The sequence below is a fragment of the Sinocyclocheilus anshuiensis genome, unplaced genomic scaffold (genome assembly GCF_001515605.1).
Source record: "Sinocyclocheilus anshuiensis isolate Anshui unplaced genomic scaffold, SAMN03320099.WGS_v1.1 scaffold412, whole genome shotgun sequence".
In the NCBI taxonomy this organism is placed as follows: Eukaryota; Metazoa; Chordata; class Actinopteri; order Cypriniformes; family Cyprinidae; genus Sinocyclocheilus; species Sinocyclocheilus anshuiensis.
In genome coordinates this window covers 1,060,663-1,084,176 of record NW_015558661.1, presented here as the reverse complement: position 1 = coordinate 1,084,176, position 23,514 = coordinate 1,060,663, and the positions used below count along the sequence as shown (strand labels likewise).

The window sequence follows — 23,514 nt, the reverse complement described above, 5'->3', positions numbered from 1 at the left end:
GTGAATTCTTTAAAAAAACATAAAAAAATCTTACTGTTCAAAAACTTTTGACTGGTATAGTGTATATATATATCTATCGAAGTGGTGATGGGCCGCCTGGACCAAAAAATGCCAGGGCCGATTTTTTGTCCCAGTCCAGCCCTGGACATTAGGTTTGCTATAATGGCACTCTTTCCAGCAACCAGGGAAGGGCTCTATTGCTACATGTATACACTTCTTGATGACAGGTATAGTTAACTTGAAACTCTTCTATATGAAACTATCTTTACAGATTAAATCCCCACAAAATCATTCTGTAGGTTATAGAATAGGTTAGCACAGGATACTTAATTTGTTTGCTAAATACATTTGTTTTCAGATACATTATAGTACATGCAGTATCGGGAAAAAGGGTCTCTGTTTTATCAGTTTATATAAGCCTATATAATGAAATGTGTGACATGTCCCCATTATGTCCTCATCGATCGATTGACTGACTGACCGTAGTATGGCATTCGTGTTGTGCTGTATAGAGTCCACTAGATGGCGACATCTGCCGTTGGCAAACCAAGATTGCTCTTCACTCACAAAATGCAAAGTATTAAACGTTTCTCTGTCATTAAGCTTGTTGTAGAAAAACGGGATTTAGTGGAGAGTAGACTGGCTGCGTTATGTGAGTACAATTAAAACTAAAGTATAATTACGTTGTCCAGTAGGCCTGTTATTGATTTGTGAACTTGACAAAATGTGACGTGAGTTCTATTGCTACCACTTTCTTTGTACAATACCACACAATAAATTATTTTCGAGTATGTTACTGTTATGTAGACATTGTAACGGATGTCTAATTGTGAATTTTACAGACTAGTAGGCCTACCTGGGCAACCCCAGACAGGATGTTACAGAGCGGTTGTAGGCAAAAAGGTAACGTTAACAAGTCACTTCTGAAACTTTGAGCTAACGTTAATTTCTGTGAGATGGCTAATGGCGCACTCAGTATTTTTATATACTAATAAGTTTTACACACACATATATAATGCCATTGCATACTTGCATGAGATAAAGTTAAAAGTCACATCAGTAGCCTCGAAATTAATATTTACTTAACATGTAGCGGGTCGCCTCATGGGGGTAGCCATATTAGCTTCTTCTCGCACGGCTTTACCCATAACACCTGTTTGACACCTTTTTGGAATAAATCGAATTATAGTTGACTCCAAATAGGATATCTCTACAATGGAATTGGTAACTGAAAACTTTTGTTGTAATAGAAATGACATAGGCCTACTCACAGTTAGATGTCTGTATAAGTCAAAACACAACTTTCATCCCACATGAAAAAATACTATAGTAACTTATAGTAGCCTAAATACTATAGTGTTTTAGAACCATACTATAGTAAAGTGTATTATACTGTATATATTATAGTACAACACTTTGTTAATGAATGCTACAGCATAATGTAGTATTAAATATAGTGAACTGATAAGCTATAATAAATACTGTAGTATACTTTAGTTTTTACTACAGTAAACTGTAGTGTATTGTAGTATAATATACACTATAGTTGTAGAAAACTTAGTACAGTATTGGGTAAAGTAATTTGTTTATATTACTCTAGCTGTTATATTACCACAGCAACTATAGAATTACCACAACAAATTAATTCAAGTACTTTACTATAGTAATTTTTCTTTCCATGTGACTAATCACTCTGAAATAGCAGGAAAATCAACACTGATGGGTCCAATTCTGCTTTCTGGGGGAAGTTGTGGCCTAATGGTTAGAGAGTTGGACTCGTAACCCAAAGGTTGCGGGTTCGAGTCTCGTACCGGCAGGGATTGTAGGTGGGGGGAGTGAATGTACAGCACTCTCTCCCACCTTCAATACCACGACTGAGGTGCCCTTGAGCAAGGCACCGAACCCCCAACTGCTCCCCGGGCGCCGCAGCAAAAAAATGGCTTCCCACTGCTCCGGGTGTGTGTTCACTGCTGTGTGTGTGTGTGCACTTTGGATGGGATAAATGCAGAGCCATACTTGGCTCTGTCAATGTCACGTCACACTTTTTAAAGCACTGCAAAAAATGAGTAACTGGGAAATATATTTTATCATACTATGTATTTATGCTTTCTATGTTGATTTATATGTTAGTGCAACCCAAAACATCTTAAAGCATTCAAAACCAACCTAATTGCCAGATTTCCACCAAATACTGTATGTCATGTATACACCATATTATAGGTTTTTACCAATTACAGTATGTGATGTAAACAAATCATAGACTGTCACTGTAATTACAAAGTTTTCCCCCTTTCCCAGTAGATCAGTAGATCATTTTGATTAGAGGAAGAGAAATCAATCAGCTGAAGGATAATGTATAGCCTAGTGTCATGACAAGCATAAATAAATATGACTGATCTGTCACATGACTCAGACATCATTCTCAGAGGCAAACGCTTGTGCCTGCATTTCACTTCAGATGGGCTCTGAATTGTAATGCACTGGCTCCTTTTTACATAACTGTTACTCCACAATCTCACATTTTGCACAGTATTGTAACATAAACCAGCAAAAATAAATACCACACTGTATTCCACATGTTCACTAGTTACAAAATAATTTGTCATTACTGTATAAATTACAAAATACAAGAGAGGAACGGCATGAGAGCTCTGGGAAGAATCTGGATGGTTCCATAGGGTTTTCCTTGACATAAAGCGACTGGTACGTATCTCGATGCAATAAACGAGTGACAATGCAGCCTATCTCTCTCTCTCTCTTTGTCATATACACACATTGTCTTTCTCCCATAATCTGCAGGTTGAAATGGACCAAATTACTGCATAGACAACAATGCACAAGCCCTTTCTCAGGGAAAACCACAGTCTGGTGAGAGAGCGCAAGATTGTGCATGCAGTTATGAGGTAAGCTGTTATGGCTCTAAACCCTTTCACTCTTAGCAATCAAATGGGAACCTGCCTTCGATTAGAACCAGAAAATGAACCCAACTGAATGCATCACACTAAAGTAAACTAGAAACCAACCACAGAAGGTTGTATGAGAGGCAAATATACAGTAATTGATCAAACAACATATGTTTTTTCACTGCAAAACCAGTCTGTGTGGAAAGAAATACTAAATTTGTGCGCTGATTGTTTTCAACTACATCCTGCAGATCTGCACAAAGAAGACGACAATAATACAACAGACGTGCGGTAAACAGTTGGCAGTATCTCTGCTGAGAAAAATGGGAGACTGAGTGAGAAAGAGAGACGGAGGGAGAAAAATCGAGCTGCAGCAGTATCCCTACACTGCTGAGGCTTGGACTGCGTGACTGCCTGGTGTGTTGAAAGAGAGAGAGAAGGGAGGGGGGATGGGAAGGATCTTGCTTGGATGAGGAGCAAGCAGGCAGGCAGCAGCATCTCATTTGTGGCGCGCTGCTGAGGGAACTTGCCGCCTAGAGCCGTGCAGGGCGCTCACTCCTCGCAGGCGCGCACAGCGCCACCGCCTCTCCCGCACTGGCCGCCGCAGGGACAGCGACAGCCTCCGTTACAGGCGCAGAACTGCTTGCTGCAGCGGCACCATGGCGCAAGCCGCTAAGCAGCTCCGCAAGAACAAGGACCTTCAGGAGCTCGCAGCTCAAGAGCAGCGAGAGAAGGAGGAGGAGAAGATCAAGAAGAGGAACCGATCGAGAGACCGTAGACGCAAGGTAACAGAAAAAAATCTCCTTGCTCTTTTTTCCGTATGGGGAAGGATACACACCTTCACACATATCACTGACTCATTGTGTTAACCAGTCAGCTAGAGCTGGTCGTTCACAGATTATGTTTGAGGAAGATGCTGATGTCTGGCAGGGTAGATGAGGGGGGGGTCATGACTGAGATGATTGGTTAAGTAGCCCATCGGTCCTCTGGGGAACATCCTGCTCGATCGATTTAGAAGCAAATGCTGTTTATGACTGATGCTGCATCAAAGCAAACCCGATTGCTTTATGTATTCAGATGCACCCGCCACAGGCTCCATTGTTTGGAGCGTTCCCTCCGCCTGTCATCGGCATGCTACACCACCTCATATCGATGCCGTAAACGTGAACTTTGGCAGAACGTGAGTGTAATGTCTGCACCTGCTTCTGCCACCCATTCTCATTACAGTTTGTATGATGGAATGGGAGCTGGAGTGCATTATGGGAGCTCTGCTGCTCTGAGCCCTCTGGCTGCCTACTTGCTTGCCTTACCTTCCACCAATGTGCATGCGATGATGTATGGTCGCGTGCATGCAGATTTTGGCTTCACACAGAGAGCAGGGGGAGTCCAGAAGTACACGTGACTCAGGTTACAGCTGAAGACAACGAGATCGGTAGAGGCCGGGGTGATGACTCCGCTCCCGTCTGCTCACCAAGGCTCATAAAACCTGTCAGCTTAGCATTTATCAGCGTGCTCGCGTAACTACACGATCGGGCAGAGATATGTGGCCGGCGGTGGTAGAATGTCAGTGTAGCGCTAATTAACAGAAGCGAGTTGCTGACACACACGTAGTGACACAAAGAGATACTGGAGTCTAAAGATCACTCTGAGGAGGACTGTCCTTGAGGTTTGGCTGTTTAATCTTGGGTGGGACGTCTGATGAAGCATTTGTCAAGGCTGTCAGTGACCCCTTGAGATTACACAGGGGTCTGGAAAATTGAAGTTTGGACGTGTTTGATGACACTTGCTTTTGTGATTTGATTAAAATAGTGTTAATGTTTAATAAGCAGTTCAACACTCACTCTCCATATGCAACCCTTGAGCTTTTTTCATATTAGTGTATTTTGACATAATTTTGTTAAGTTAAAATGCAAACCGTTTGATTCCTAAGGCCTAATGTAATGTGACCTTACAGTAGGCTACAGCTAATGCAAGATGCTTATGTTTGAAAATTGTGCAGCTTCAGGTGTAAACCAGTCTGTAACCCTGGCCATGAGTTCAACCATTGGCACGCAGAAGGATAAATATTGGCACATAAAGAAAAACAGAGAAAGAGAGGAATATAATATGATTAGACTTTTGTTGTTTATTTCAATTAAAGTTGAAGTCAGGGTCCATAATTAATAAACAATTAGTAAAGAAATGAATCATCACAAGATTTAAGTCAAGAATTATACTCTGAAAAAATTATTACTTAAAAAAAAAATTATACTCTCAAAAAGATGTTAAAAACGAAACATATGCATGGATGAATAATTCACAATCAGATCTGTAGTGTGCATTTACAAAATAGATTGAATTTTCATTTCATGCCGACTTTGACATTTATCACCACCATTTATCATAGAAGTCAATGTGGTGCAGTGATTGCTATGATAAATTAAAAATGGCACATGTCATAAAGATTGTTGACCCCTAGTGTCATCGTGTTCCTGAAAACGTGTCAGTTTCGCTGAGGTCTCAAAGCGTTTTGGACGGTCTGTGGCCTTGTGAGATCTCAGCTGTTGGAGGACAAACAGTTGGATTGTGATTTTTACACATCCCTGAGGTGGATGTCCAGAGAAAAACGATGTCAAGTGCCTAGAGTATGAGACACAGAGAAACTGTCTGCGTTCTGATTGAAATATAGCTCTTACTGAATACTGCATTATATACTGCATACTATTTAAAAAAAAATCTGTATTCTGTAACATTAAACACATCACACAGTATGCTATATTGTTGTCACATTGTGCATTTAATTCAGTTAGTTGCATCTGCGTATTTTTATTTTGTTAAATTTTAAATTTGATTTTGTGCAGAAAAAGTTACAATGCAGAGCTTGAAAAAAGTCTGCACACTCAAACATTAAAAAGTCACAAGCGAGATAAAAGCAATATGAGCAATTTACTGAATAAAAACAAGGCAAACGTTTCGGTCACATGTTGACCATTTTCAATGCCAAGCTAACAATGTTAGAACTAGGAGCCATCTTAATTTGAGGAATCGCATGATAATTAAAGAGATCACATGATCAATCAGGACACGCACTGATCCAAAAAAAGAAAAAGAAAAAATATAAAAATAAAATAAAAATTATAACACAATAAAAAATGTATTTAATTTATTTATTTTTTTATTTAAATTATTTTTTTAAATAAAAAAGATGCTGGGGTCACGATGCCGGCTCAACATCGTGATGTCTATCAGCCATCGATATGGCATCGTCGATCTGCCCAACCCTAGTCTGTATACTACACATTTTAGCATGTGCAGCAGATCATGTGGCTACACTATTAAAAATAAAGGTTCTTTATTTGCATCTATGCAGGGTTCCATGAAGAACCTTTAACATTTATGGAACAATTCCATTGCAAAAACGTTCTTTATAATTCTTTAATCAGATTTTTAGAATGTTCTTCACACTAAGAAAATATTGTTCTTTTAAGAACTGTTCACCGAAAGGTTCTTTGTGCAAGCCCCATTTTGGAACCTTTACCAAGTGTACCATACGTGCAGTTTGTTTTCTCTACACAGTATGCATACTGCAGAAACAGTAGTACAGTATATGCTATTCTAAACATAGCCTTTGAGAAAGACACAAGAAGGGGGCTCTTTAATTCTTAGAAATGACCTACAGTATAGTGCATCATTTACTAGCTGCATTGGTGCTTTCTATTATTTTTACTTATGAAAGATGTTATCTGTGCTGCTGTGTACAACACCATATTAATTACCCCACAGTACTTTTATGTCTCTAAGCTGATCTTGCTGTGTGTGTAAGATCTTGTGCATCACATCCATATGGCTTACACACGGCCTGGCCCAGATTCCCATACAACAGAGAGCATGCATTTCTCTTGTTACCTAATAGAAGGTGAAGTCACACATATCAGTAAGTACCTTCAGTCACAGGCTATATTTATTCTGTGCCTGAGTCGCTACCAATCTGTCTGTGATCCTGCCAACTTGAAGGGATGCGTTGCCCAGGATTCTGGAAGGTTCAGTTGTGATCTATGGGGAGATGCTTTTGTAATGCCATGTTTGCACCACTAGAGGCAGCAGACTGGGAGAGCGAGAGGTACACTGACAATGGGAGTGACAGGAGAAATGTAGCAGCGTAATGTCAGATCAGGGTTAGCCCAAGTGCATTATAATTAAGTACCTGCTGTGGTTGTAATAGGATACCACATTTGCCATTAAAGCCACACTGCTTAATTTAATATCTCTGTCACTGATAAAGACTTTAAATGTCTCTGGATGCCTGCCTGGACAACAAAACATGAAAAACCCTGACAAACACCTGTGTTCCTGTGTAATTGAACATTTACAGCCATCTTCTTGAGTTTTAAGTCAGGACAGAGAAAATACATTCATTTTGTTCACTTCAAAAGGTACATTTCTTTGGCCTTGACTTGCTACATTGTCACTTTAGCTGTATTAAAATGTTCGTATTAGTATAATTTTGGTGAATGAATAGGGAATTTCTGTTACTGTAGAAAAAATATCTGTTAGTGTTCATTAATTTATTAATTGTATTGTACTTCTTTGCACTTAGTTAAAAGGCATATGTATATTTTATTGAGAAAATGTTCATTTGTATTCTCATTTGATTAGTTACAGTCAAGGCACACAAATGGTTTGTGGTCCTTGAAGCTTCTAGAATATTTTTGCTGCAGGCATAATTGCTTTGAAATAGATCTCCTCAAAAATTAAATATTAAAGCTAGAGCTGAGTCATTTTTTTTTTGTCTTGACTTAAAATGGTTGTATTTCACATTTTTCCTTCTGACATATAAAGTGCAAAATTGTTCAATAATTAGAACCGCTAGATTGTATTTATTAATTTTTACTTGTTTTACTGTATAATGAACTTTGAGACATACCAGTCCCATGTGCACAAATGTAAATGCACAAAGTTTGATGTCAGATCTCTTGTAAGTACTGCAGTTCATTTCTTGGCTTTGTAGGTTTCATGGAAGTAGGTGTAGTATTTCACAATAGAAATATGACTCAAGTGAAAAGACATGTGGAATAATGTAGATGGCCATTTTCATTCTTTGGATGCTTGAATGTACAGGGATATAATAGTGAAAAAGTGTTGTGATACGGTTATGGTTTTGTTTTGTTAATCTGACACTGCTTTGTATAATTAGGCAAAAGAACATGTTTCGCCTTTGATATTTGAACATTTCCGGTTGATAAAGATTTGATTAATGTGTTCATTACTGTCTCCTTTTACACTGTAAGAAGGAAGCAAGATATATAATTACGTATATGAGGGCGGGGGGTAGTATTTTTTGTGCCATCCACTTCCTTTTGTCATTCTTTACATGAAGTTATGAGGCCTCTTGGGATCAGGGTCACGTTTATTTCTATGGGAAACGTTATCTTTAAACTGTTTATTAGAACTTGTTATTTGGTGTACATCTTAGTGAATATATAGATATAATTTTTCAAGGTTTGTCAATTACATTTCCAAGGCACAGCTTGTTATTAAAATCAATAGAATACAATCAAGCTAGTGTAAATCTGTGTATTACATATGACTGTATTACATTGATTGGCCATACATACTTTACATATTTAGTATACAGTACATACTACCTTGATCAAGAATAACAACTACACATATTTACAATGCATGTAACTTTGAGTATGCACCCTCATTGATTTAAATGTATGTTGAAAGGATTGCATAATACATTTACAGTACTACTAAATTTACATGGCATTTAGTTGCGTACAACATTTACTTGTTATTCATACTACACAGTTTTGAAAGAAAAGCCTAAATGAAGTGCATTGTGAATAATATGCAATATGCATGTAATATGTATTCTGAGTCAATGTTTTAAGCGTACTCCATGTAGTATGTATAGTAAACCAGTAAATCATGCAAAAATAATGTTTACACATAGAATTAGTACATTAATTGAGTATGCATGTTGCTCAGATTTAGTATGCATACTAACTGAATTTAGTATGCAAAATTACTGTGCCTTGGATATCTTTTGCACATTTTCCCCCTAAAAATCTTTTGTCAGATTTCTGACAAAAAATAGCATATACTAAGCAAATCCATGTAATCCAAGTTTTTTATGTCTTGACACACGGATATCTCATTTCCACATTACCTCTTAGTGTGTGTTATAGTATGTGTGCTTTTCTCTGTGTATGGAATATGGTGTGAGTCTTGCTCCATTAACCTTGCCAGTTCAACATAACTCAAACACACAACTGTTGATACTACATCACACTGACACTCACAATATAGATCAGGGGTTTGTTTCCTTTTGGTGGACGCCGCGGACCATTATCTCTTAAACCGTGGATCACACTAGACTTTGTACACACAAAATTTCTACGAACACTGCAACAGTTGTAATATGACGTCATGCTCTCCGTATCTTTTAAAAAATAGAGGATGAATAAGAGAGTGGCTAATAAAAATATATGACTATCATTTAACTGTAAAACACAAGAACCGATTGCATTTCCTCAGTGGTTTTATATTAACTTCACTGCACAAAACTTCTTTTATTTTTCTATAGCATGCATGCTCTTATTTCTTGAGGGATATTCCATGTACTTGCTGGTCCCAATTCCAGTCATAATGCGCAGAAATATCGACGTTCCTTGCACATGACAGAGCAGCATCCATTAGACTCAGAGTGCTTTGTCTCACACATTAGTCAAGGAGCCCATAAGCTACGATTACACAACCCTGATTAAATTGACACAGGTTCTGAATATATGTGGTGGCCACTGCTCAATATAATGCTTCTCACATATGTTACCTTATGGACATGGATGAAATAGCTTACCAATAATGTCCTTGCAGTGACAACAGAGGAGAAGAGAGCATGAGATGTGTTCCCTACACGTGCTGCTCGCTTACACGCATGCATACTCAGCATCTTTGCTTTGTAGCAGTGTTATCGACAGATGTGGGTGGGGCGGTTCTCGTCTGTCTTCTGCTTGAAGACGAAACAACCCAAGCAGCTTTGTTACTCTCCTAATCTATTTATTATTCTCAGAGTCTCCCCAGCTGTGGTGTCCTTCTTGCCCCTTATACATGCATGTTATCGCTTATTAGATCATTCTGTCACCTGAATGCTGCAAACTTGTTTTTTTTTTGGTGCAACAGATGACACTTGAGGTTTTAAAAGAATTGTGTTGATAATGCTCATGATATGGATCTTGATGTTGAAAGGTTAATGCTGAGAGTGTTTCACATTGTCTTAGCACTCCCGGGTGTCTCAGGAATAATTTTATGAGGATATAATGAATAAAAATGAATTTCAGTAAAAGCAGCACTGAATGACTTTCTTTATTAGTTTACCTGAATAATTTGCATAATTGACATTTCTATGCTCACATTAGGAGACAAGCTAATTTAGTTACTGTTTCAGTAACTTTTAAATTTGCTTTCAGTATTTTTATGTAACAATTGTGATACTGCTTTAACCTTTTCAAAGTGTGTAGTTTATCCACAAGCACTAATCATTTAGGCTTTTCTTGCATACATTATGTATACTCTTAAAAATAAAGGTGCTTCAGAAGGGTCTTCAAGCGATGCCATAGAAGAACCATTTTTGGTTCTACAAAGAACCATTCAGTCAAAGGTTCTTTAAAGAACCATCTCTTTCTTACCTTTTTGTAATCTGAAGAACCATCTTTCGCCACAAAGAACCTTTTGTGAAACAGAAAGGTTCTTCAGGTGTTAAAGGTTCTTTATGGAACCTTTTAGACAAAAAGGTTCTTCTATGGCATCGTGAAGCACCTTTATTTTTAAGAGTATAGTCTACACTCTAAAAAATGTGGGGTTGTTTCAACCCAACTTTGGGTCAAATATGGACTAACCCAGCTGTTGGGTTAAATTTTTTAATTAAATTTTTAACCCAAAAGTTGTGTTAGTCCATATTTGACCCAAAGTTATAAGTATTATGTAAATATGGTATTCAACACCCACCTTTCAAAAATGATATGCATACTAGGTTTATATACATTGCATAACTTAGTGCACTGACTTAGTATGCATGTTGCACAGATTTTCCTTTTCATTTAATTACCTTCTTATATAGGTAATTACTTACTTTTGGTTAATTTGCATAATCTTCACTCACGAGTTTTCAGTGTGTATTCATGACACAAACTAATTTTGTTACAGTTTTTAGTAAATTTTGAATTTTAGTGCTTTGTAGCTAATAATTACACTACTGTTCAAAAGTGTGGGGTCAGTAAGTTTTATAAAAATATTATATAAAAAAAATCCTGAAAAAATGCATCACAATTGCCACTAAAATATTAAGCAGCACAACTGTTTTTAATAATAAGAACCTTTTCTTTCTAAATCAGCATATTAGAATGGTTTTTAAGTATTTTAGCATAAAACCATTTTTAAATTGTTATAATATTTTACAATATTACAAAATTATTAAAGTTTACTGTATATTTGATCAAATAAATGCAGTCTTGGAGATCAAAAGAGATGTTTTTCAAAAACATTAAAACATCTTACCAGCCTCAAACTTTTGAATGGTAGTCTATAGATAAAGTATGTGAAAAGTATTTTAACATGAAGCAAGTACATACTTTACTTTTCAGCTTGTCCAGTTTATACACAGTCACTAATTATTTAGGCTTTTCTTGCATTCATAATTAACTGCAAATTTCTGAAGTACGAATTCAAAGTTGATGCAGTATGCTACTAAATAATTTTAATATGTATCTAAATCAATGCAGGGTTCATAATTTAAATAATATGCATTGAAAATGCGTGTAGTTGTCATACTTGATGAATGTAGTATGCATTCTTGACCAGTGTTGTATATATATATATATATATATATAACTTGAAAAACATGCACCACAAAGCTCATATGCATGGATTTATTTACTGATATAGTATGCATACTACACAGATTTAGTTTAAATTCTGTGTTAAGAAATTACAGTCTGAGCCTCGGATGTGTGATATTTACCCCAGTTGCCTGTAATGCTATCCCCATGTGACATCTTCAAAGGCCTGGTCCTAATCCACACAAGTTAACTGTTTCTTTCTCATATTTCCAGATTAATGTCATATGTCTTGCATAATTATACTAAATCTAATCCCTGCAGGCCTGTCTAGATACATTAGATATGACTTGACCTTTCTTTTCTTTGCGGCTCAAATCTTGTCATAAACCAAATGATCTTCCTTTTTTTGTGACACTCTTGCTCTCAAAACAGCCCATTTCAGCAAAATTACAGCTGTGGATGTTCAATTGATGTATGCAGTTGTGTCTCTGCGCTCTGACAGAAAGTAAACACAATATTTCCGCTGGCTATTTATGACCTCGGTGAGATACAATAGCTTAAATTCCCTCCGTCCTCTCGCTGTTCCATTATCAAAGTCTGGAAATATCGTGTGTGTGTGTGTGTGTGTGTGTGTGTGTGTGTGTGTGTGTGTGTGGATATCTGGTGTGTATGTGCAAGTGTTTGTGTAACTCCGTTACCAAACTCAGCATTTGTGCATGTGTGTACATATGAGAAAGAGAGAGAGGGAGATGCTGAGTAAAAAACAAGAGGAAGAAGGCAATCACTAATGGGGGGAAAGTGAAGTTCAAGGAGCAATCTTTTTTCCTTTCTTTCCATCCACGGTTTAAAATTGAATCAGCGATGAAGTATTTATATGAGCACGGTGTGGCTTTTCCAGTCCAGTGCCTCAGTGGAGTGCAGGGAGAGAGAGGGATAAGATCTGTAATATTGCCAGCATGAGTGCTGTTGTCTTCCCGATATGCCTGTGTTTATGGGCCGCAGCTACAATAACAAGAGCACAACCTGACAGTAGTAGTTGATTGCGAGCAGTAAGCAGGTCTGGTGGGAGAGATGAAGGGCGCCATCATGTGTGTCTCGGGCTCTGATGATGAATCCACCTGCACTGCCTGTAATGATGTCCTCTGTTTACTTGTGGTGTGATGTTATGAGGTCTTTTTGGATATAGACTGCTTTTTTATATGTTTTTCTGTTATTATTAAATATACAGTGAATTCCTTTAATATCAGCCATATTAAAGTAGGGTGACCATGATTCTTCCAAGTAGGAGATGTTCCTGGATATTTTTTGGACCTAGAATGGCATTGTTGTCCAGATATAGATGAATTTAGGTCTTCATTGGAACAGAATTGGAGAAATTTAGCATTATATCACTTGCTCACCAATGGATCCTCTGCAGTGAATGGGTGCCGTCAGAATGAGAGTCCATACAGCTGATAAAAACATCACAGAAACCCACAAGTATAATGAATACATCTCCAGTCCATCAATTAATGTTTTGTGAAGTGAAAAGCTGCATGCTTGTAAGAAACAAATCCATCATTAAAGGTATTTTAACTTTAAATGCTTAATTTCTTCTGGACAAAATATGAGTCCATAATCCATAATTAGGCCTCTTGCAGTGAAAAAGTCCATCTCCTGTTATCCTCTCACATCAAAATCCACTGACATATTTGTTTTTGGACTATTTTTACTAATAAATTGTGCTTGATCTGTGCAGATTTCTCTCCTGATTCAGATGAGACAAGTTTTTTTTTCACTGGAGAAAGCAATATTATGGATTGAGGACTCAACAACATTCACTAATACATTATTAACATCTAAGGATGTATCCGTTAATATTATTTAATAGCCCTGAGATAACATGAACAGTGAACAGTTGTATTTTTATAAACTAAAGTAAGCAAAGATTAATTAATAGTGTAACAAATGTATTGGTCATTGTTAGTTAATGGTAGTTAATGCATAAAATAATGTTAATTAATGGGACCTTATCGTAAAGTGTTACTGACTGCTGGTTAGTGCTAGTCTAACATAGCGAGTTACAATCAATGACAGTGCTAGTCAAACTAGGGCTGCACAATTAATCAAATTTCTAATCGCGATTACAATTATGGATGCCACAATGACGTAATCGTTCAAAGCGGCAATTAATCGTTCAAAGTTAGAGTGTTTTCAGCTTGTTTATTTTCATATAAAAATACGGCATGCAGTTGCATCAAACAATGGTATAAACATCATTCAATGTAAATTGTGATAATCGTAATTAATAATCGCAATTACAATTTAAAGGGAATAATCGACAATTATGATTGTTGTCATAATCGTGCAGCCCTAAGTCAAATATTGTTTTTCTGGTGAAGTTGGTTGACCAAGTAAGTCCGTTAATCTAGTCCAGGGCTGTCCAAACTCGGTCCTGGAGGGCCGGTGTCCTGCAGAGTTTAGCTCCAACTTGCCTCAACACACCTGACTGGAAGTTTCTATGCCTAGTAAGAGCTTGATTAGCTGGTTCAGGGTTGGTTCAGGGTTGGAGCTAAACTCTGCAGGACACCGGCCCTCCAGGACCGAGTTTGGACAGCCCTGATCTAGTCAGTGTTGAAATACCCACACCCCATACTGAAGGCTAGCAACCAAAACAGCAAAAGAGAGAGGTGTCAGCAAAGCATTGAGAGACAATGTCATTAGGCCTGTTTGTTTATGGGAGAAAGACAAAAAGAGAGAGAAACACCTAGAGAGAGAACGAGATTCTAAGAGGAAGTTGTGATTTAAAGAGAGTGTAACTACATTTGAGTGTAGCCAGTGGCTTCTCAAAGTAAAAATCCCATTTGTTTTCTCCATAATGGATTTTAACCCATGACTCTTCTAGACAGACCTAACATGAGCTCTGAGGTTGTTAAGCAATGATATATGCTTCTATAAAAGCCACTTATATATATATAATGTATATAAAATTGATCAAAAGGCGCTAAAGACACAGTACAAAAAAAATCTATTTGAAATAAATGCTGTTCTTTTGAACTTTTTATTTATCTATTATATTATATTCATCCTGAAAAAAATTATTACGGTTTCCACAAAAATATGAAGCAAAACTTTTTAATATAATAATAAGGAATGCTTTTAAAAAAAAATATAATAATAATAAGGAAAGTTTCTCGAGCATCATATCAGTATGTTAGAATGATTTCTTAAGGATTAAATGACAATGAAGACTGGAGTAATAGAAAACAGTTGTTTTAAATTATAATAATATTTCACAACATTAGTGTTTTTACTGTATTTTTGATCAAACAAATGCAGCCTTGTTGAGCATAATCTTACTGACCCAATACTTTTGAAGGGTAGTGTATATTTGTATACAGTATATTTGACTATTTTGCAATACGTTCAAATATATTTTACACTTATAGGCAAAGACTGTATGTCAGCATTTTGATATGATACCATCATTTTTTTCTCTTGGCAACTTAAAAGTAAACAGTCTTGTGCCTTTGTCGTTCTCACATTTTCAAATACTTTTAGCCTCAAATCAAAGTTTGTATGTTGCTGTTTTGATACGTCTCGACTCAAATTTGATGCCCACTGGAGGTGGTAATGCGGTCTTGATACTAAATGTATAAACAATCCAATGTTCTGTCAATTATTTTTTATCAAATGGAATCTTAGTTGCATAATAAATATAGCAAATACATAACCTGATGTGTTTTATTTGTGTTGTTAAGCATTCCTTGTTCAGTTTCTTATCTCAGCGTTGGTAGTTCTTCATCTAAATGACCTTCTGGCGCATCTGCATGTTCCTTCAGATCTCTTGTTCCCTCCCTCCTTCTGGCCTTCCACCCTCCCATCAATCTCCTGACGGTGCATCTATTAGAGATTATTGATGTTCCCTGCTGACAGTATCATGCAGTGTGACTTACAGAGCTCTTACTTTATAGACCGTCTCATTTGCCCCAGCACTGGTGTCATCTGGCCGAGAGCTTCAGGCTCAAGGATGCAGTGTAGAGCAGCAGGTTAGCGCACCAACATCAGCACCAGACTGCTCCAAGGCAAAAAACACACACACACACACACACACACACACACACACACACACACCAAAACACCCTTTTATGCACACATGGATGCACACACATGCTTACACAATCCATCTTCGCCTCTCTGACTCAGCTGTTTTTGGCAGTGAGGGCAGTACAGCGGGTACAGTGGGCCCTTGAGGAAAACGGGAAGGTGAAAGTGACAAACACGGCCCTCAGGTGTTGCAACACTTCACCCCCTCACTACAGTGCTAAGCTTTCTCAGGTTAAAGAAGGAAACACACTCAGTGCATGAAATGAATAAGGGAATATCCAGAATCTGCTAAAACAGGACCTAGAAGTGTACTGTTGAGATGATGCCTTTTATCAATGGGGTGGTCTGTGTTTTTCTAGCAGACCATCTAACCTGTATGGAAGCCTGCTTCCGCCCTTATAAAAAAGGTAATCATGACTTTATTTTTTTGTAAATGTATTTGAAATACTTTTATTTTGTGCTAAATATACTACACATACATTTACATTTATGTGCTTAATAGGGGTGTGCGATATTGACAAAAAATAATATCTCGATATTTTCTGGGATTTTATCGATGACGATAATTAGACGATATTTTGCTGAGTGTGTTATTGTGCTGGTACCTTAAGGACTGCCGAAGACAGCTGACTCATAATGTTTTTAATATTCTTCATATTCTGTGTGGTGGTCAGTTCATACTGATAGAAATTAATATTTTCCAATAAGTTTAAACTGATTTTTACCTTTTATGGGCATTTTTACCTTTATAAAGCCATTTTTTCTAGAAGTGTCCATTATCTTTTGAGTCAAATTCTTACATTTAATCAGGGAATTAGAATAATAAGACATTTGGCCTGTTACCAAGCAAATGAAATCAACACAGAAGCTGCATCTGAAGTGGCATTTAGATGTATTTACACACATGTATTTTGTTTAATGCAAGACATGAATGCATTTAACCTGCAATTACAAATGCATAAATAATGTTTTGATATATTAAACATAAAACGTTGAATACTGATAGTGCTGAGGTCCAACTGAAAATATACTGAAGTATTTGATTGTGCTAAAGTGGAACTATTGCAAGTATACTTCAGATACACTTTAAATATCTTGCATTTAAAGACTGATATTATACAGAGAGATCATACAATCCTTATTAATAGTGATATTTTAGGCATAATCATAAGAAATGTGCATTGTGCAATGAATAAATACTCCAAATAAAGTTTAATTATAATTTTATGTCTTTAAGTGTTAAGCGATATGTCAATGAATATGTTAAAGGGGGCATCCTGCTATGTTCCAATTATCATCTTTCTTAACAATTGCCAAAATGCTAAACAATATGCAAGCTAAAAACCAAAATGCATGACTTCGAAAATCGCCCGGCCTTTGCACACCTGCACATCTCTGATGCACGATTCTTGGCGTCCGCGTCTGAAACTTTGGTTCTTACTCAACCACTGTAAATGCCAATAGCGAAAAGGAAGTAACGGAATGTCTCTTAAACAGCATGGAGAAAGCCATCACTCTCGATAGGGGCCTAAAATCCAACACAAGCTGTCATACATGATTTTGTGCTGGTCTGAGAGGAAGCCTTTGAATTTTAATCTAATTCTGCTGTCAAACACAATTTACAACACGGCAGACAATGAAAGGTAAACGAAGCGGGGTTCTTGCAAAAGATCGCGTAATTAATTCAAGACGTTGCATTTTTCGAGAGATAAACAACTTGTCAAGACGGCAGCTGATGTGAATTTCTGTTAAATCACAATGCGCTCAGCATTTGGAAAAGGAAAATAAACAACAAATTAAAACAAAGAAGCAAGGCCGGCTATTACGTAACATTCTAAACGATTAAAAGGCAATATAGCGCACTTAAGCAATACACAATATAATCATTAGTGCTCATACTTATGACAAGGTTAAGAGTTTGTTTAAATCGCTAACTTCGATGCATAACTCATCCTGCACCATTTGTGCTATTAACTCTATTCATATGTGCTATTATCTATCTATTAACACGAATTGTGCAATTTATTGAGGAAAGCTGTGCTATTTCTTCTCTCAGATTAACAATTTGTTCCTTGTAGGCAATAAAAGATGTGAAAAATCCACCCAAAACACCTTAGAAACCATCTAGCAACACCATAGCAATTGCTGAAGATTACTGAAGAAGATTATGTTTTACAAAAAAGTATATGTTAGTCTTTCTACTTCAAAATTAGTTCACTGTTACTTGCTGCTTCTTTGGCATTTCTGAGTAAAATTATTTCAACCTGCACTGTAATTATTATTTAAAAGATTAAATTAAAGATTATTGGAGTATGTTTTATGAGAAAATACTACTGTATTTCAGTCTTTTTATTTTAAAGGGGGCATAACACACACAGTTTCACCCAATCTCATGTTAATCTTGAGTACCTATAGAGTCATACTGCATCTTTCATATCTCCAAAAAGTCTTTAGTTTGATCATATTTATAAAAGAAAGATACAGCTTTACGATTCTATCCGGAAAAAGCCGAGCTCCTGGAGGCGTGCCGTGGGCGGAGCTAAAGAGTGATGAGCTCTTGGGCGCCGAATGCCAACAAAACAGACATTTGATGCAGTTTCACTTACCGTCTGCAGTTCTGAATCATGACCGGGATCTTTTATAGCTGGGACCGCTCCATCTTTCAGTATCAAACGATGTGCAAATCCAGCTTCAAACTGGGCCTTATTTATAAAACGTTCGTCAACAAACACACTTGTGAAACTCCTTTGCTGCTCCGGAAAAACAAACTATCCACTGTTTACATAACGCTGGGTTCTTTAGGAAGCTGAACAAAGTTATCTTTCCCTTACAACCAAAAACACGCTTCTTTGGAGACATTCTTCCCGAGCAAGTCCCGTGTAGCGCTGCCGCCGGATGAAGCGCGTTGATGGGCACGATCTCGCTCTTGCACTGGTCGATGCGTGCACGGGCGCACTCTTCCTGGAGAAATGCCCATATAAGGAGTTCCACCATCGTCTACGTCATGAAGAGCCACGATCGAAAAAAACTCTCCGAAACTTGTACGAACCCGGAAGTAAGATTTTTGACACAGAAATACTCTGTCATATGTCCAAATTGTTTTTTGAAACTTTGACCATGCTTAGCATGAGAATCCAACTCTTTAACATTGTAAACAACTCTGAATGCATGGAACAGCGTTGTACCCCCCCCTTTAATGAATTTAACATATATGTAGTATGAAATAAATTTATTTTAAATAAATTATGGCATAGGATTTTTTTTACTAGGTTTGCAACTTCTATCTCTCAATTTTAAAAAAAATTCTGTAATTGTGACTTCATATTTCACAATTGATACTTCATCTATTACAATTTTGACTTTTTTCATAAACGTCTCTTAATGTCTCACAACTGAGACTTTATTTTTCATAATTGCATTTCATCTCACAATTTTGACTTTTTTTCCCCGTAATTGTAGCTTTACACTTCACAACTGATACTTCATATATCACAATTGGCACTTTATTTCTCGTTAATAGCGACTTTGTGTTTCACAATTATGCATTTATATCTTACAATTTCAACCTTTTCCTGTTATTGTCACTTTATATCTCACATTTGATGCGTCCTATCTCACAATTATACCTTAATTTCCCACAATTGTGATACTGTATGATTATCATAAATGTGACTTTATGTTGCAGTATGACTTGCTTGATTTATGTATTTATTTTTGTGTTGAGGTGGAAACATGCTTCCATAGGCTTGATGATTAACAGGCAACTTTTCTATTTCATGCCCATGATGTGTTATGAATGTAATCAGGACAAGACCTTCCTTAAAAAGCACCAGTGGAAATCATTATGAATTTCTATGATGGTTTATAGTCGTTAGTGCTGGTTTAGACTCACACAACCATTTTATTCAGTGGTAAACTAAGATTGTGAAGCTTATTGTCTTTCTAGTAAAGCTTGTTGACCAAGGAGGTCTTGCTGTATATGCAGCTTGGAGGGGAAACCAGCACCATCCAAAATACAACATATGCTCCTGATCAGCAAAGGTGGTCTTTTAGCTGGAGGGAGTCTCTGCTATTAATGCCAAGTGTTCTTCGCATACCTTTCCAGCATTCATGACATTCATGTGGATTTCATGGCCTCCCCCAGTGTATCATTTCAGCTTAGTGGCTCACTAAACTCTGATCTGTCAGAGCTCTCATTCCCATGCACGACTGTGGCTGGCACAGTAGGCCTAGGGTGTTTGGCAGTTGTTGTGAGTCCTGTTGTAGGATAATAATCGTGTATCAGGCTCAGGTCTCACTCAGCATTCCTCTCCCGCTCTGACTCACCCAGAGCTTCTCTGTGGCTCTGAGCCGATAGCCTTTCAGTGAGTTTCCAGCCTTCAGCGAGCCACTAATTCCCTCAAATTTTCTTTCATATTAAACTTACGCTTTTATCTAATTTAGCCCTTGACCACGCTAGCCTGGGAGGAAGTCTCCTCATGAGAAGAGAGTGTAATGAAGGAAAATAGAGTAACCAGAGGGGGTGACTCATCCCAGCGCTGGGGCCTGAAGGAGTGAGATATTGCAGAGGACTGAAGATGAAATGTTTATATGGTGCTAATAGTGTGTGTCTGGGTCAGATTATGACCATGTGAACTAATGCAACATGGCTTGATAACTCTAAAGATTGTGTAACGTCCAAAAGTCAGAGATCGTCAGGGAAATGCTTGTTTTTAATTTTTTTAAATGCATCTTTTTTTTTTTTCATCAAAAATTATTATTATGAGCATTGAGCAAGTTCTCACATTTTCAATGAAAATTGATTAGTCACCTTGAAAAATTATTTAGAATGTTAAATATTAGCTTTTTTTTGTTTTAATGTTTCTTTTGTTTTAGAATTGTCAAAATAGTCACCTAGAAAAATAGTGCAGAACCAGAATGTTAAATATTTCCTATTTTTTATGTTATCCTTATATTTTTTATTTGTCTGTTGTTTTAGAATTTAGTTTAGAACCCTAAAACTTTGTTATTTTTAAAAAAATATTTAAATTGAAATGATTTGAAATGAATTTAAACTATTTTGAATCTATGCAATATTTTACATTATCTCTTCACTCATCATTCATATTTATGATATGTTGCTAATTTCTGTTATAATTTTTTTTAGTTACATTTTGGGGTTTTTGAACCATCTGAACTACCTGAACAAACCAATTAATCAATTTTCAATGCTGTAATGCCTATGATCCATCATTTAAATGTATAAACTCTTAAAATATGTAATTCAAACATGCACAAGTATGATTCAGAGTGTGAATGTGCCATTTGTGTGACCTGTGTCGCTCTGTGTGAACGTGACCCCTGGCTGGATTGACACGATCCCCTGTGAGCCGCAGCAGAACCCCACTGTGGTTTTAGTGGTGACCCGCTGGCATTCCCTCATATATAGACAGTAGGCGATCCTGGGTTTCTTCACTAATCCTGTCCTTTTATCTCTCACATAGTACCTTGCCCTACACTTGACATCTGCGTCATGGCTTGTGAATCAGACTGAATCAACTGCTATTTTATCTCAATGCTGCTACTCTGTATTTCTGCCTCATCAACTTCTGACTTCTGAACATTGAACAATTTTGTTATTTGAACTAAAGGTGAAGTAATGTTAAAATACTATGCCAATATAAATAAGCCACACACGCATACTCTTCCCCTCGATGTGATACATCCATCAGGCCGAGCAGCACCTTCATTTAGTGCTGCTGAAGGCACTAACAAGGCTATCATTCATCAAGCAGAGGCTGAGAGTGTCATGCAATAAAAACACATGGATAGACTTGTCTGCCTGCTTGCCTGCCTGTCTTGCGTCTCACACGGTATTACTGGTCCCAAGGATATTTTGTGTTTTTCACACTGGTTCCCAGCATGGGATGCTGGTTGACCCAGCAAATGTTGTGTTTTGGAAGCTGCTGTGCTGGTTATGCAGTTGTGTGCAATAAATTAAAATTTAAAGAAATTCATAGAAGTTTTGGATCGATAAGATTTTAGGGCCAGCCTGGCCAGATTTACTAACAGCTTGCGCCAGCACAAAGCAAACCGTCTTCTGGCGTTAAAATAGTACTGTCAGGATTTACTAAAGATGCGCAGTGAAGAATTAGCACTGAAAAGGCATGGACGCAGTTATTTTTGCGCCTGACCTTATTGAATATGCATTTGTAGGAATTTGCCTTTCAGACGCAAAATTTATGGGAGGAAAGTATTAAAATGAATCACGAAATGCGATTTACTAACGTTTGCGCTCGTCAAATTACTGGTATTTGCGCCATTATTTAAAACCCAAAAAAAGCATGTCTTAAAGCAGGCTGTAATTTGTGCTGCTCTTGGTAGATTACGCTGGTCATTACGGAAATGATCTGGCTGCATCTGTGTTCTTTAATGTGCGCATTGTTAGTAAATCACCCGCAGAATTTTCCCCTCCCATCAGTGTTTTTATGGAATTGTGCTCTAATTTGCCTTGTTTAGTAAATCTGGCCCTTAATGTTTTTGAAAGTTCTGAAGTCACCAAGACTGCATTTATATAATTAAAAATACAGTAAAAACGCTAACATTTTGAAATATTATTGCAATTTAATTTTAAAGGGTCATGAAACCCCCTGTTTCAGCACTGGTTAGTTCCAAAGACTATAGAATACTCAAGACGTGTCACTCGTATAGTTTTGAATGGGGAAAAAATGCAATGCTTAACATAGCCGATCAATTGCAGGAAGCTCCGCCTTCTGAATGAAAGAGCCAAAAGAAGTCATGGAAACACTATTGTGGAGTTTTTCTTTTGCTATTTGAGCAACTGGGAATGCAAAAAATATATTTGTGGTGCTCTCCTATTCACTGCTCTTCAAGTTTACCCGACTATGATGACTTCCGTTGCTGAGAAACCCGGAAATGTGAAAAGGGTCCATTGGTAAAATCAGCGCGTCACTGCATCTGCCATTAGAAGTCCCAGTTGCTGTAGAAACAGTCAGCGTTCTGAGACGTGCGCCTAGGACTGCGCATGTTCTAGCCTGAGAAATAAGCTTTTTATAATGCTATTTGAGCAAAAGAAACAACATTTATGAAAGATGGCCACCGAGTGACATAACTTGCCTTAAAGGGACTTTGTTAGTTCTCACCACAGTTTTAAAGGGGTCATATGATGCGATTTCAATTTTTCCTTTCTCTTTGGAGTGTTACAAGCTCTTGGTACATAAAGAAGATCTGTAAAGTTGCAAAGACTAAAGTCTCAAATCCAAAGAGATATTCTTTATAAAAGTTCAGTCAGCCACACCTACCTAAAACGGCTCGTTCTAACACGCCCCAACATACCTACGTTGCTCTGTGGGAAGATTTGCATAACGCCGCCCAAATGTTCACGCAAAGAAAGAAGGCGTAACTTTTATTCTCATTGTAGTATTGTTGACGCTGCAGCCATGTCGTGAAGACGCTGTGTGCTTCGTTGTGAAAGCGAAACTACTTTGTTTGGTCTTCCAAAAGAGGACGATATCCACTTCGTCATGCCTAGAGCTGATCTGTGCTGGTCGCTGAGGGAATACATCAACTTTCACTGTGGACGAAGCGGAGTCCAGCCCGGGGTCGTCACAAGTGGTTGCCGCTCATTCGTCGGATCCGCTGGGTGCGCCGTTCTCGACCCCGCTGCCACAGCTCACTCTAGCCCGGCCTCAGCGCACACTAAG

At 37.5% G+C, this 23,514-nt stretch overlaps 1 protein-coding gene and 1 long non-coding RNA gene across 5 annotated transcripts in view; both read left to right on the top strand.

The window, feature by feature from the left end:
* The first annotated feature begins 2,635 nt into the window (after window positions 1-2,635).
* LOC107681143 (uncharacterized) lies at window positions 2,636-3,317 on the top strand. Its single transcript, XR_001633224.1, has 3 exons — window positions 2,636-2,703; window positions 2,800-2,903; window positions 3,155-3,317. It is a non-coding gene; the product is annotated as an uncharacterized LOC107681143 (long non-coding RNA).
* Window positions 3,318-23,514, top strand: part of ank1b (ankyrin 1, erythrocytic b) — an 85,801-nt gene continuing 65,604 nt past the window's right edge. For 2 of the 4 annotated variants that reach the window (XM_016477319.1, XM_016477318.1), the window contains exon 1: window positions 3,318-3,688. In XM_016477319.1, the coding sequence (XP_016332805.1) occupies window positions 3,563-3,688 (126 nt within the window). In that variant the 5' untranslated portion in view covers window positions 3,318-3,562. The remainder of the gene's footprint in view (window positions 3,689-23,514) is intronic. The other 2 variants (XM_016477317.1, XM_016477316.1) reach the window with 1 other exon arrangement.